At 35.1% G+C, this 13,997-nt stretch overlaps 1 protein-coding gene across 6 annotated transcripts in view; it reads left to right on the forward strand.

Annotated features, from left to right (window-relative positions):
• The window catches only part of USP15 (ubiquitin specific peptidase 15), a 122,215-nt gene that overhangs the window by 9,663 nt on the left and 98,555 nt on the right, over positions 1-13,997 (forward strand). For all 6 annotated transcript variants that reach the window (XR_013388722.1, XR_013388725.1, XR_013388724.1 and 3 more), the window contains exon 2: positions 12,175-12,302. Coding sequence is in view for 2 of the 6 variants with exons in the window: in XM_077913630.1 (XP_077769756.1) it covers positions 12,175-12,302 (128 nt within the window). In the remaining 4 variants the exon portion in view is untranslated. The remainder of the gene's footprint in view (positions 1-12,174; positions 12,303-13,997) is intronic.

Here is a 13,997-nt window from a genome sequence, read left to right on the forward strand (position 1 = left end):
AAAAGTTTTAAGTATAAACCTACTAATCAAAAAAGAAAAGAAAGAACTATGCATTCATTAGCTCTGTGATTTCTTAAATGCAGCTACTGAGATTCCCCCATACTGCTTTAAAAAATTTTTTTTTATTTTTTTAAAACTTTAAAAATTTTTTTTATTTATTCATGAGAGGCACACAGAGAGAAAGAGCGACAGAGACAGAAAGACAGAGAGGCAGAGGCAGAGGACACAGGCAGAGGGAGAAGCAGGCTCCATGCAGGGAGCCCGATGTGGGACTCGATCCCAGGTCTCCAGGATCATGCCCTGGGCCGAAGGCAGCCGCTGAGCCATCCGGGCGTCCTGCCCCATACTGCTTTTTAAACTTCTTTATGTCTAGGGCTGTTTCTCACTCAATTATTGTCCCCTGTATATCTTTCCTTAAATTTGCCTCTACTGTGTATAAAAACACTATAAACTTGTAGAGCTCTATGTTTACCCCACCACCACCACCATCCCTAAAAAAAAAGGAAAAAAGAAAATTTGGCTTTTTAATTGTTATATGAAATTTAATTTTAAATTAACTCAAATTTGTTTGGGGTCCTAAAATTGACCCATCTACCCTGGAACTATTGATTTGTATTTGATCTTCCCAGTAATCCTGTGAAGCATTCCCAGTGGTTTTCATGAAATGAAAATCAGGTCATATCTCTTCCCTGCTAAAAATCTTAGAGTGGCTTTCTGTTACTCTTAGTATAAAAATCCTTATTATTACCTTAAGCGCATTGTGTAATCTCAGTCCAGCCTACCTCTCTAGCCTTATGTAGCATTTCTCTTGTCATAAACTCCAACATCATTTAGTCAATTCCGCTAACAAATCAAACTCCCAAAGTTCTGGTCTTAGCACATGCTATTCCTTCAATCTAGATAGCTTTTTTCTTGCTTTTTCTGAAATAACTCCTATTCATATGCTAAAGTGTTACTTTTTCAAAGATGCTTTCCTTTATTCTGAATAGAGACCCCTTTATATGCTTTCATAATTTCCTGTACTTTAATTTCACAGCACTTATTGCCACAGTATTTTGCTACATTTATTAACTACTTAATGTCTCTCTCCTCCATTGGACTCTGAATTCCATGAACATAGGGATCTTGGCTATTTTGCTAGCCACCTACTCATGGAGTAGTATGTAAACAGTAGATGTTAAGTATTTATTGAGTGAATGAATGAATTACCATTTCTAAGATGAACAATCTAAAGGTTTTATCACTAACTTCTCTAAAACCTCACATCAAGGAATGTTAGAAAGAGGATTTTGGGGGAAAAAGTAAGAAGAAGAAAAGAAAGAGGATTTTGGCCTAGTACTTTTTTTTTTTTAATATAGTTGACTTTATACCTTATGCTATGTTTACCGTCTATCACCATAGTAATAAATACCATCTATCACCTGCAACACTATTGCAATATTGTTGACCATATTCCCTATGCTCTACCTTTTATTCCCGTGATTTATTTATTCTATAACTGGAAGCCTATATCTCCTACTTGCCTTCACCCATTTTGCTGAACCCACCGCCACTAGATGTTATCAATAGTATGTCATTAAATGAGAGAATTAATATTAGTGCTTCCCTCTAGCGACCATCAGTTTATTCTCTGAATTTATAGGTCTAATTTTGCTTGTTTGCATATTCACTTATTTTGTTTTTTAGATTCCATGTGTAAGTGAAATCATAGAGTATTTGTCTTTCTCATTCTGACTTACTTCACTTAACATAATACCCTCTGTAACCTAGTACTTCTGTAGTAAATTTAGGATTCATATTTACTCGTCTGATTTCAAGAGGTAATTTGTGAGCAAAATTAACCATGCAAATAAATTGAAACTAGGTGTGAGAAAAGTTCATCCACAATTTAGTTTACCACCATTCTGTAAAACTTCCTAAAAGAAAGATGGTGTTCACTTTTTGTGTAGTCTTAAGTGACATGAAAATTGACATGAAAATGGGACTCGTATAGGCGTAGTGTGAACACTTGGGCTTTTTCTCCTAAGTTCTTGATAGGCGAAGATCTTTTACCAAAGGTGCTCCACTTTGAAAATACCTATTTTCTTCATAAATAAAATGAATAATGGTTTCTAAAATATATCTTTTGAATAAATATTTCAGTTCTTATTTATAGCTTTGGTAATAACATTTTGCTATCCTTCTGCTATTTCACTTTTTACAAAGAACCTTTACTGTTTCATAAAGAGGGGAAGAGTATAGGATTTTAGTAAGAATCTGTTACATCTTTAGATCTTTGTTAAGTAAATGAGATTTATAATAAAGTTTAAAGTTTAATGTAGTGAAAAAAAAGCATTGAATTTTAGAGTATGAAAACTAGAGTGCATACTGAAAACAGGCCCTGCATTACTCACTTATAATAGAGTTGTGTTTCATTGATAAGTTTCATATTCAGAGTTTTGGTTTCCCCATCTACTAAATAAAAAAAGGAAGGGAAAGAAAAGAGGTTACTGTAACTGTAAATAAGGTGAAAACACTTCATACAAATCTTTTTATAGATATAAAGCATTTTTATTTTGTTATGTGATAATAAAATTCTGATTTAAACAGTGAGTAACATGTTCATTTTATGTCTTTAAAATGTCTGTGGCAGCAGAAAGGAGGGCAAATTGGAAGCAATAAACTTAAAGTGGAGAGACAAGTTGGGCAGCCATTGCAATAATCTATGGAACTGAAAACTAATAGGAAAGGGGAGATGTAAAACTAAGGTACTTTTCTGAAGGTACTAGTTACTAGATGTTATGGGGTGAGAGAAGGAAGGATACAGGATAATATTTTGCTTTCTGGCTTGGGAAATTAATTGTTGATGACATTTATTAAAGGACCCTTAGAGAAGGAGTAAATATGAAAGTGTGAAAATAATTAATGACTAGAGGTTGGGATGTATGAAAAATCCAAGTGGACATGGACTAGTAGGAATTGGAAATATGATTTAATAATGTGGGACGCCTGGGTGGCTCAGCAGTTGAGTGCCTGCCTTTGGCTCAGGTCGTGATCCTGGGGTCCCGGGATCGAGTCCCGCATCCGGCTCCCTGCGAGGAGCCTGCTTCTCCCTCTGCCTATGTCTCTGCCTCTATCTGTATCTGTCTTGCATGAATAAATAAATGAATCTTAAAGAATATGAAGACTGGATGTGGGATGCATGTTTTGGAATCATTGGAGAGTATGAACAGTGAGAGAAGAAGAAGAAATTTGCAACTCTGAAGAAGTTGCAGAAAGAAAGAAAAGAAAAGAAGAAAAGAAAAGAAAGATATCCCCTGCCCTCTCTTACCAAAAAAAGTATGGTTTAGAAACGATGAGATACATAAAATTATGAATTCTTTGGATTTGCGAGAAACTTTTTGAGCATCCTTTGGAATAGGAAAACCTCTTGGGTTAGGTTGAAGAGTAAGTGAGGATTGAGCAGAAACTTAAGCTTGGGTGCAAGAACAAGTCAGAAAAATGGAGTAGAGAAGAAAATGAGTGTGAGAGTTGGGAGGTGATTTGGAGGAAAAGGGTGAGAGAATTGGCCCTGGTTATATGCTGGGGGGGGGGGGGGGGGGAGGGGAGACAAGGTACATGGAAAAACAAGAGGGTAGGGACTGTTAATGGGTTAGTCTCCGAGACAGAAGGAAACTAAATCCAAAGCATAGAAACAAAAATAATTAGCCTTGGATTTAAGGAGGGTTACATCCTTTGCTGATTAATGAAGGAATCAGGTAAGATTAAGGTGTGGAGCAGGAGAGTTAGACAGAAAGTAGAGGCTTCTAACTTCCTCAGAAAGTAGGGCAGCGTGGTTGTCTATTCAACCAAATGGGTGAAAGACTTAGACTGGCCAAAGTTTTGAAATTATTGGAAATGGAGAAGGCTATTTGGAGATAGGCTGGAGGATTGTGATCATCTCTGAAGGATTTGAGAGACTGAAGACCATAGATCTTTAATCTCCATGAGATTTTCTTTACTAATTTTTGAACCCAGATAATAGAATTATAATAAAAATATTTTCATATTGGTGTATTAGTGTCTGAGAATTACGGGTTAATGCAAGTGTGAGGCACTCATAAAATTCCTTGTAAGCCATTGTGACCCACTGAAACAGAGGGACATGATAGTAATTAAGCTACAGCCAGAGGCCTCAATCATAGATAAAGTAATCTTGATCATACCTGGTACGTGTACTTCATGGCTTTTTATGTGGGAACACAGTCAGATACCTCAGCATTACTCAGAAATATTTCACCTTTGATTTCATCTAAGGCACAGACTCCTTTGTGCAAGAAACTTAAATTGGTGCGTATGTCACAAAGTAATTAATGACTCTTTTGTGCTTTGAGCTCTCTGGATATTTGCAGGTTAGTATTTAGATGGATTTTAGATGGTTGCATATCTGTAATGTAGCGCTTCACTTTCTACTAAAACTTAAATCAGGGCTTCTGGGTGGCTCAGTTGGTTAAGTGTCTGCCTTTGGCTCAGGTTATGTTCCCAGGGTCCTGGATAGAGTCCTGCATCAGGCTCTCTGCTCAGTGGGGAGTCTGCTTCTCCCTCTCCCCCTCCCCCTCTGCTTATGCATGCTCTTTGTCAGATAAATAAAATCTTTAAAAATTTTTAAAAATAAATTGGCTTAAAATCAGTGTATGTGTCAATTGTAGGATTTTTTTTACTGTGTTGCTTATATTATTTTCCCAAATATCAAGGGTTATAATGTACTTTCTGTTATTCATGTGCTTTTCTTTCAAGATGTCACCAATCATTTCTACTTTTCTGGTTTATTTACTGGATGCTCTAGTTACCAAAAGGAAATAATTTCTTGAGAATGAATATATTTATTCTGTGTCAGAAATGTAAATTTGATAAATTTAGGAATAATCAGATCATGCTTTTCCAAAGAAAATTCTCCAAAGCTTATGTAAATTTTTTATTAAAATGTAATGCTAATTCATCTGTTTGGAAGACATAAGATAGAAAAGATAAATATAAGAAAGAACATAAACTTACAAATTTTCAAAAATATATAGTAAAACAAACTGCATTTTATACATTTTGCTATACATATTTTTATCTTAAAAAAAATCTAAGGAAGTGCTTGGGTGGCCCAGTCTGTTAAGCATCTGACTATTGGTTTTGGCTCAAGTCATGATCTCAGGGTCCTGTGATCGGGCCCTACATTGACTTCCATGCTCAGTGCAGAGTCAGCTTGTCCTCTCTCTCCCCTCTCAAATAAGTAAACTCTTTAAAAACAAAAACACTGAGTTGTATTTTAATTACTTTTCTTATTTTTATGCTTGAAATGTCTGTTTATTTGTTAACTGTCACTTAACTGTATCAGTTTAACCTCAACATTATTCACTCCATTTTTGTTCAGTGTATATGCATATATATGAACTATTCGATATTAAGTAGAAAATATTAATCATATTTAATATAATATTTCAGGAAGAGAGAAGAGTATACAGAAAATTATAACAAAACATTTATTGCACACATTTCTTAAAGAAGTGAAACATTACGGAAGCAGTTGAATGTCCCTGTGTATGTTTCCCTAATCCCATCTTCTTTCCGCCCTTACCAGAGGGAGCCACCATCTTGAAATAGATTATTATTATTATTATTTTAAGTTACTTACATATTATTTTATGTGTATATTTTAATATATATGCATGAATCTGTAAATAGTATGTATGTTTGTGGCATGCCTTAAATTTTCTGTAGTCAGCACTGTGTGCACATCTGTTCTCTTCATACTTTGTGTTATATTACATGTATCCTTTTATGATTTTTTTTGCTTCAACATTGTAGTTTTGAGATTTATCCTAATACATAGAGTTGTATTTTTCATTAGTAATTTTTGTGTAATATTTTTGGGTATGAATCTGGATATTAGGGTTTTTTTCTACCATTTCATTCTTAGAAAATATGCTGCACTATATATTATAGTTGTGATTTGTAAATATGTATGAGCGTTTCTGTAGGGTAAACCTTAGCTATGGCAATACGTGCTTGTATGGTATGTACATCTCTATCCTTTTTTTTTTTTTTTTTATTTATTCATGAGAGACACACACACACACACACACACACACAGGCAGAGACACAGGCAGAGGGAGAAGCAGGCTCCCTATAAGAAGCCGCACGTGGGACTCGATCCTGGATACCAGGATCATGCCCTGAGCCAAAGGCAGATGCTCAGCCGCTCTGCCACCCAGGCATCCCTGTACATCTTTATCATTAATAGATGTTGCCAAACTACCATCCAAAGTGAAGATTCTAGTTTATTCTCCCTTTGGCAGTATACCAATACCTAGTACTACATATCTTTTCCACAACTTGATATTGTGGACACATGTACACATGCTTGTGTGTATCAGCTTAATGAGATGATATGGTGTTAATTTGTATTTTTCCCATTGCTAATGGGATTAAGCAGATGCTCATGGATAGAGGCCATTCTGATTTTTTCTTCCGTGAATTGCTTCTTTTTTTTTCCCCCTCTTATTTTTTTTTTTTAATTTATCAGCTTAAAGGAGTTCTTTATGTATTCTAATCCTTTGTTAGTTATCTGGAGTGTAAGTATCTTCCCCAATCTGTATCTTATCTCTTGGTGGTGTCTTTGTTGAATAGTAGACTTTAATTTTTGGTGGTGTCTTTGTTGAATGGTAGACTTTAATCTTAACCTTGGCAAGTTTATCAGTTTTTAAGATTTTTGCTTTTTATTTTAACTCTTCTATATACTAAGGTAATAAGATTTTTTTCATATCTTTTTAAAAAAATTATACTTTTACTTTCACATTTACATTTTTAATCTAACTATAACTTATTTTTGTACGGTTAGTTCTGTAACATAGCATGTGTTCCTAAAAATCACCATGTTATATGCAAAATCATGCAATAAAAAACACCAAGCATATGGGGGAAATGGGGTTGGGACACAGAACTCAAAAAAATTTTGTCAGTGACACATTAAAAAACATTTAAAAATGGTAGCACGGTTTTATATATGTTAGATGGTTAAGAAATACATAACTACCACAGTAAATAAGGCATTTTTATTTTGAAAAGGATGAAGTTGACTTGTAGGATTTAAAGGGTTGCAGCTTGAGTTATTGTGAAGTGGTGGAAGGAAGTTTTCTTAAATCTGCCAAGAAGTTGTAACAGCAGATGTGGAGAGTGTGGCTCATAACATATGGGAAGATGTTTGAAATGTTTTGGGTGCCTGGCTGGCTCAGTTAAATGATTCTTGATTTTGGTTTAGGTCATGATTTCATGGTCATGAGATTGAGCCCCACATGGGGCTCTGTCCTGAGAATAGAGCCTGCTTCAGATTCTCTCTCTCCCTCTCCCTTTGCCCTGCCCTTAAAAAAAAAAAAAAGTGTTTGAAGTGTGTTTTGTGCCTTCCTGTGTGGCTCAGTACAGCTAGGTAGTTGTCTACATTCACCTTATGTTTGTTTCAGAGTTAAGACTGCAGTAAAGCAGTCTAGGCACTTGGGGGCAGGATTTAAGGAGGCACTTCCTTATTAGGGTTTCTAGGTATCTCTCACCTTGCAATAGCCCTGGCCCTGCTTAGGGTTTAAAGTAGTGCTTAAGCATATACTAAAATTTGTGCTACTGTTCCCTACCATATCAATCCTTTAACATATTCAGGTTTTCAAAACAATCATTAGAGTAGAACTGGCTGTATTTGTGAGGCAGAGCTCGAATTCTTTTCCCCATATACTTAGCCAAATCATTCTCCACTACTTCATAATGATGCTCTTGACACAATCATAGTTCTCCATATACTTGCATCCAATTCTTGTTTCTTTGTGCTGTTTCCATTGATCTTTTTGCTTCTCTCTATGCCAGTATCACATTTTTTTAATCATAGGTCTAGCACTAACTTACTTTGTAACTTTGGTCAAGTTATTTCTGTGTGCCTATGAAATTATACTAGTACCCACATTATTGAGGAGTTAAAGGAGTAAGTGAACCAGTATATTAGAGTGCTTACAAATAGCACCTGGCCTGAGAGTAAAGCTCAAATGTTAGTTATTTTGCTATTAAAAGCAATTTCTTTACCTTAATAAGCAGTCTTGGTATTTAGTAGGCTGATACGGTCATCTTATTTCTCCTTTTCCACACTGTTTGAAAGGAAATGGGAAAGGCTTGTGGGAGGATTCCCTGAGAAAGTGACATATAGTTTTTCTGAAAGATGATAGGAATTAAATAGATGTTGGGAGCAGTAGGAGAATAGTCTAGGCAGATGGAGCCATAAGGCAGAAATGGAGTGTTTAGTAACTGAAAGAAGATTATTGTAGTTAGATCTCAGCACAATGAAAAATATTACCAGTTGAGACTAGACAGGCAAGAATAGATAGATCATGCAAGACAATGTTAAGGATTTTAGACTTCATCTTAAAATCATAGTTATAACTGTTTAGAAACATTGTTATTTCATGACTCTTACTCTTTCTTAGAGATTTAAGAGTAAAAGTCATGAAATATCTTTATGAATAGTTCTAGCTATTTAAAAAAGAAAACAACAACAAACCTTGGAAGCTAAAATTGGTCCCGTCTGGATCCTAATAGCATACCAAGGATTAGGAGTACTGTTGAGAATGTGTCAGTCAGGTCTTTGTTCACTTACTTGTAATCTTTGAGAACTGTTGATTCTGTTGTAGGCTTTTATCAATTAAAATTGAGGAATCTTACATTTTGGCAGATCCACAGATTGGTGGTACAGTTTTTATAGTACAAGTCTATGTAAATGTCTTGAAATATTTTTTTTATTTAGTTACTTCATTTAATATTGTTATCTTCCTTGAGCACACCTAAGAAGTCTACATATTATTTCTGTAATAGATGTTTCTGGTTTTTCCTATATTTCCCTCATATTTCATTATTACAGGATTCTACAAATATGATATAGGTTGCCTATGAAAGAAATATGATGGCCTTTTCAGTTGAAGGCAGATAACTATCCATCAGATGTGAGAATCTCCTCTCATCATAGTATCATTATAAAGAAAGTCACTTCAAGATCTAGGAAAGAGAGTTGAACTAGAAATATTATAGCAACAGATGAATAGTACTCATAACAGTAAAGTATTTATTAAATACTTTGGGAGATAAAATCCCATCTTTTAGAAATATATTTTAAGTAAACATAAATATAAATTTGATAGTATTTCCCAAATAGTTTTAATGTAAGTTTTATAAATCACATTGTTATTTATAGTATTAATAATCTAAATTAGATTAATAAATAAATGAAGTAAATAAATAATAAGTAAAATCTTTTAAAAATAAAAATAAAATTCACTTGGAAGAACAAATGGCCAAAAATAGTTAAGACAGTCTGTAACAACAGCAAGCTAGGGGAACGTGCCCTAAAAAAACCATGATTAAAGTAATAAAGATACTATGAAATTAGCACAATGATTAAAAAAAAAATAGATGGAACAGGAGAAAGGCCACATAGTATGACCTTAATTTGCAAAGAAAGCAAATGAAATGTGTGAATATCTTAAGTCACAGAAGGGTGTCTAAAAAACTTTCAGTGGCTGATACATAATTAAGTATAGTTTTCTTTATTATTTAGCATATAAAGTTATTGCTGGTTTAATCTCTTTATTTTAGAATTAGGATTTCCTTAAGACTTAGTCTCAACAAGGCAGGAAACCACAAATGTTGGAGAGGATGCGGAGAAAAGGGAACCCTCTTACACTGTTGGTGGGAATGTGACCTGGTGCAGCCACTCTGGAAAACTGTGTGGAGGTTCCTCAAAGAGTTAAAAATAGACCTGCCCTACGACCCAGCAATTGCGTTGTTGGGTATTTACCCCAAAGATACAGATGCAATGAAACGCAGGGACACCTGCCCCCCGATGTTTATAGCAGCAATGTCCACAGTAGCCAAACTGTGGAAGGAGCCTCGGTGTCCATCGAAAGATGAATGGATAAAGAAGATGTGGTTTATGTATACAATGGAATATTACTCAGCTATTAGAAATGACAAATACCCACAATTTGCTTCAACGTGGATGGAACTGGAGGGTATTATGCTGAGTGAAGTAAGTCAGTCGGAGAAGGACAAACATTATATGTTCTCATTCATGTGGGGAATATAAATAATAGTGAAAAGGAATAGAAGGGAAGGGAGAAGAAATGTGTGGGAAATATCAGAAAGGGAGACAGAAAGTAAAGACTGCTAACTCTGGGAAACGAACTAGAGGTGGTAGAAGGGGAGGAGGGCGGGGGGTGGGAGTGAATGGGTGACGGGCACTGGGGGTTATTCTGTATGTTGGTAAATTGAACACCAATAAAAAAAAAAAAGACTTAGTCTCTGCGGGGGGTGGGGGTGAGTGGGTGACGGGCACTGATGGGGGACACTTGACGGGATGAGCACTGGGTGTTATTCTGTATGTAAATTGAACACCAATAAAAATTATTTTATTTAAAAAAAAAGACTTAGTCTCTGAACTTTTTTTCTTCAGAAGTTTCAAACTCTACAGTTTGGGGGCTTTCTGTTACATAATCCTGATATAGTAGGTTTGAAATACTGGTATATAGATAATTCTGCAATACTTATGTTAAGGGAATTAAACTGATGACTATTCCATAGGAATTGTGGGATTTTGTTAGGTTGGTGCCTTTGCTTCAGACATTTTCAGATATAACTATTTAAACTGTATAACGGTAGGATTTCATTCCTGTACTTAGTACTGTGTGTAGTAAGCACAGATACATTCGAATGATCTCCAAAAAAACTTGGTTACCTATGTTAGTACACATGTGGGCTTTAAACATCTTGTTAACCTTTACTTTTGATTTTGTTTGTGATTGAACCTGGTTGAATGTGGGGAAAATGTTTCTGGAAAAGAATTTTTTAAAAAAAGATTTTATTAATTTATTCATGAGAGACACACAGAGAGAGGCAGAGACACAGGCAGAGGGAGTAGCAGGCTCCCTAAAGGAGCCTAATGTGGGACTCAATCCTGGATCCCAGGATCACGCCCTAAGCTGAAAGCAGACGCTCAATTGCTGAGCCACCCAGGCGTCCCGACTGCAAAAGAATCTAAAATAATTGAGTGTGTAGCAAAGCAGTATTTCATAGTGGGTATAAATATAGTCAGAATAAATTTGTCACATTTTTTAGGTTTATGATTTTTTTAATGCTTTCTTTGCTAGAGCACCATTATTTTACTTTTTCTGTCACTTGTCGTCTGATGAGAAGTTTTAGTAATGCTTACAGTGCCTGATGTACCGCGCTTTTGAAACCAATTAAAAAAAAAAAACAAAAAACACCTCTCCTCCTTGCCCCAGCAGATTTTATGAGAAATAGATGAAGGCAGTATTGTTAACTAACTTTTGTTGGTAAAGAAGCTAATTTAAAATTTTTAAAAATTTATTATTATTATGATCAGTCTTGCCAGCCTTTAATAATCCACTTTCCTTATCTTCAAAAAGATAAAGTAAAATATATAAAATTAATATACTGTCTTTGTAAGTTTTTTGCAAAGGAACCATTTTCATATTTCTTTGTATTTTACCATGTATTTTAAAATTTGTTTTGATTGATTCTTAGGATTACCATTTGAATTTTTGTTCAGTTGTCAAATGTTTTATTGACTAGCTATTGCATTTTTAAAGAGGTGCTGTTAAGGATTTTTAAAAAAATGTATATAACAGTTGTTCTCAAATAGTATATATTTATAGAACATTTGAAATAACACTTTTTATAAGTGAAATATTTTTTTCCTGAAACTAAGTCACATTACAGTCATTTTCAATAATCCTTTGAAGTAGACATGTATTTTAATATAAAATGAAATATAGGAGTAGCCCGGGGGGCTCAGCGGTTTAGCACCGCCTTCAGCCCAGGGCCTGATCCTGGAGACCTGGGATCGAGTCCCACATCTGGCTTCCTACATGGAGCCTGCTTCTCCCTCTGTCTATGTCTCTGCCTCTTTCTTTCTCTCTCTCTCTCTCTCTCTCTCTCTTTCTTCCTCCCTCCCTCCCCCTCCCTCCCTCCCTCATGAACAAATAAAATCTTAAAAAAATAAATAAAATAAAGTATCAAAGATAGCTTCTCTGTTGTTCCTACAGTTAGAAGTATTTTCCATTACTGATTTTTTTCTTTTTCTTTTCTTTCTTTTTTTTTTTTTTTTTTTTTTTTTTTTAGGTACCTAGTCGATAGTCGCTGGTTTAAACAGTGGAAAAAATATGTTGGCTTTGACAGTTGGGACAAATACCAGATGGGAGATCAAAATGTATATCCTGGACCCATTGATAACTCTGGACTTCTCAAAGGTCATTATTTACTTTCTTCGGTCAGGTTGTAAATGTGTTCATTTGAGTATGTTATAGTCAGTATATGTACTATGGAAAATGTTAACATAAACAAATTGATAAATTAGAAAAATTTCTTTGTATTTATATATTTGACCTAATGTACTCAGATTATTCTATCATAATTAGTTATTACTCTGTAGCATGACAGACTTTTTCATTTATTATGTAAGAATGGTTAATTATTATTTAAACCTTTAAGTGAAAAATGTAAGAAAGTATTATCTTATAATTTGAGGGAGATGCTGTATTGTTATTATTTTTCCTAATGGACACATGACTTGTTTTTTTAAGTTTGGGAGCACTGATACATGTTTACATTCTTGAATTTTTGCATCAGTCTTCTACAGCCCTCACTGACCAGTCTTCTATACCTCTCATTACATTTGAAGAGAATAAAACCTAAGAACCAGAACTTCCATTTCTGGCCAAGATAGAATAACAGGGACTCGATTTATTCTTCTACCTGAGCAAACTAAGACCTTGACAGAATATATATAAAATAATGGTTCTCAAAACATTGGATACCAGGCAACAAAGAACAGTGATCCTTGAGAGATAGGAAACAGATGAGGTAAGCTGTATGATTGCCTCAGCTTGGTGTATTGAAAAGAGTGTTCAAGACAAGGCGCAGAAAAGGAAACCTGTGTAAACCCTGGCAATCTCCCTTAGTTGAAGAAAGAGTTTGGAGTCCAGGGAGACCCGGGCCACCAGAGTTTTCAGGAGAGAATACCAGATAGGAATGACCAGCAAAAGACAGGAGACACAGAGACCTAGAGATATACAGAGGGTCTAAAAATATTTTAAGTAGAAAAAATAATGAACAAATGAAACAAATACAAAACAACAAGATGATAGATTTAAATTTTTCTTTATGAATAATCACGTTAAATACTCCCAATTAGAGGTAGAGCTTGAATTTAAAAATAAGACATAACTATGTCTTAACTATGTTGTAACTTCCTACAAGAAAGTCCACCTTTTAATATAAAGATACACATGGATTATAAGAAATTGAAAAAGGTATGCCATATTATGGTAAGCAGAATTCTAAGACTGACTCTCAGTGACTTGTATATAATCATCTCCCCCTTAGAAAACTGGTATAGCCTGTGAATAGGATGAGATATCATTCCCATGATAATTTATGTTGTATAGCAAAAGGGAGGTTATCCCAGTGATTTTAATCTAATCTAAAAGCAGACTGTTTTTCTGGCTGTTGGCAGAAGTCAGAGATTTAAAGCATGAGAAATACTCAGTGTATCATTACTGGTCTGAAAATGGAAGAAGCCATGTGAGAAGAAAAGCAGGTGTCCTCTAGGAACAGAGACAGACATGGCCCACAGCCTGTAAGGAAACAGACCACCTCAAACCTGGCACCGTGGAGAACTGAATTCTGCCAACAATCCAAATGGACTTGGAAGCAGATTCTTCCCCAGAGTCTTTAGATAGGAGATCAGCCCATCTGACATCTTGATTTCTGCCTTATGAGCCTTAAAGTGGAGGATCCAGTTGAGCCCACCTGAACTTGTAGCCCACAAAATTGTGAGATGGAAAATAAGTATTGTTTTCGGGGTGCCTGGGTAGTGCAGTTTGTAAAGCATCCAGCTCTTGGTTTTCAGCTCAGGTTGTGAGATCAAGCCCTACATTGGGCTC

The sequence above is a fragment of the Canis aureus genome, chromosome 11 (genome assembly GCF_053574225.1).
Source record: "Canis aureus isolate CA01 chromosome 11, VMU_Caureus_v.1.0, whole genome shotgun sequence".
Lineage (NCBI taxonomy): Eukaryota > Metazoa > Chordata > Mammalia > Carnivora > Canidae > Canis > Canis aureus.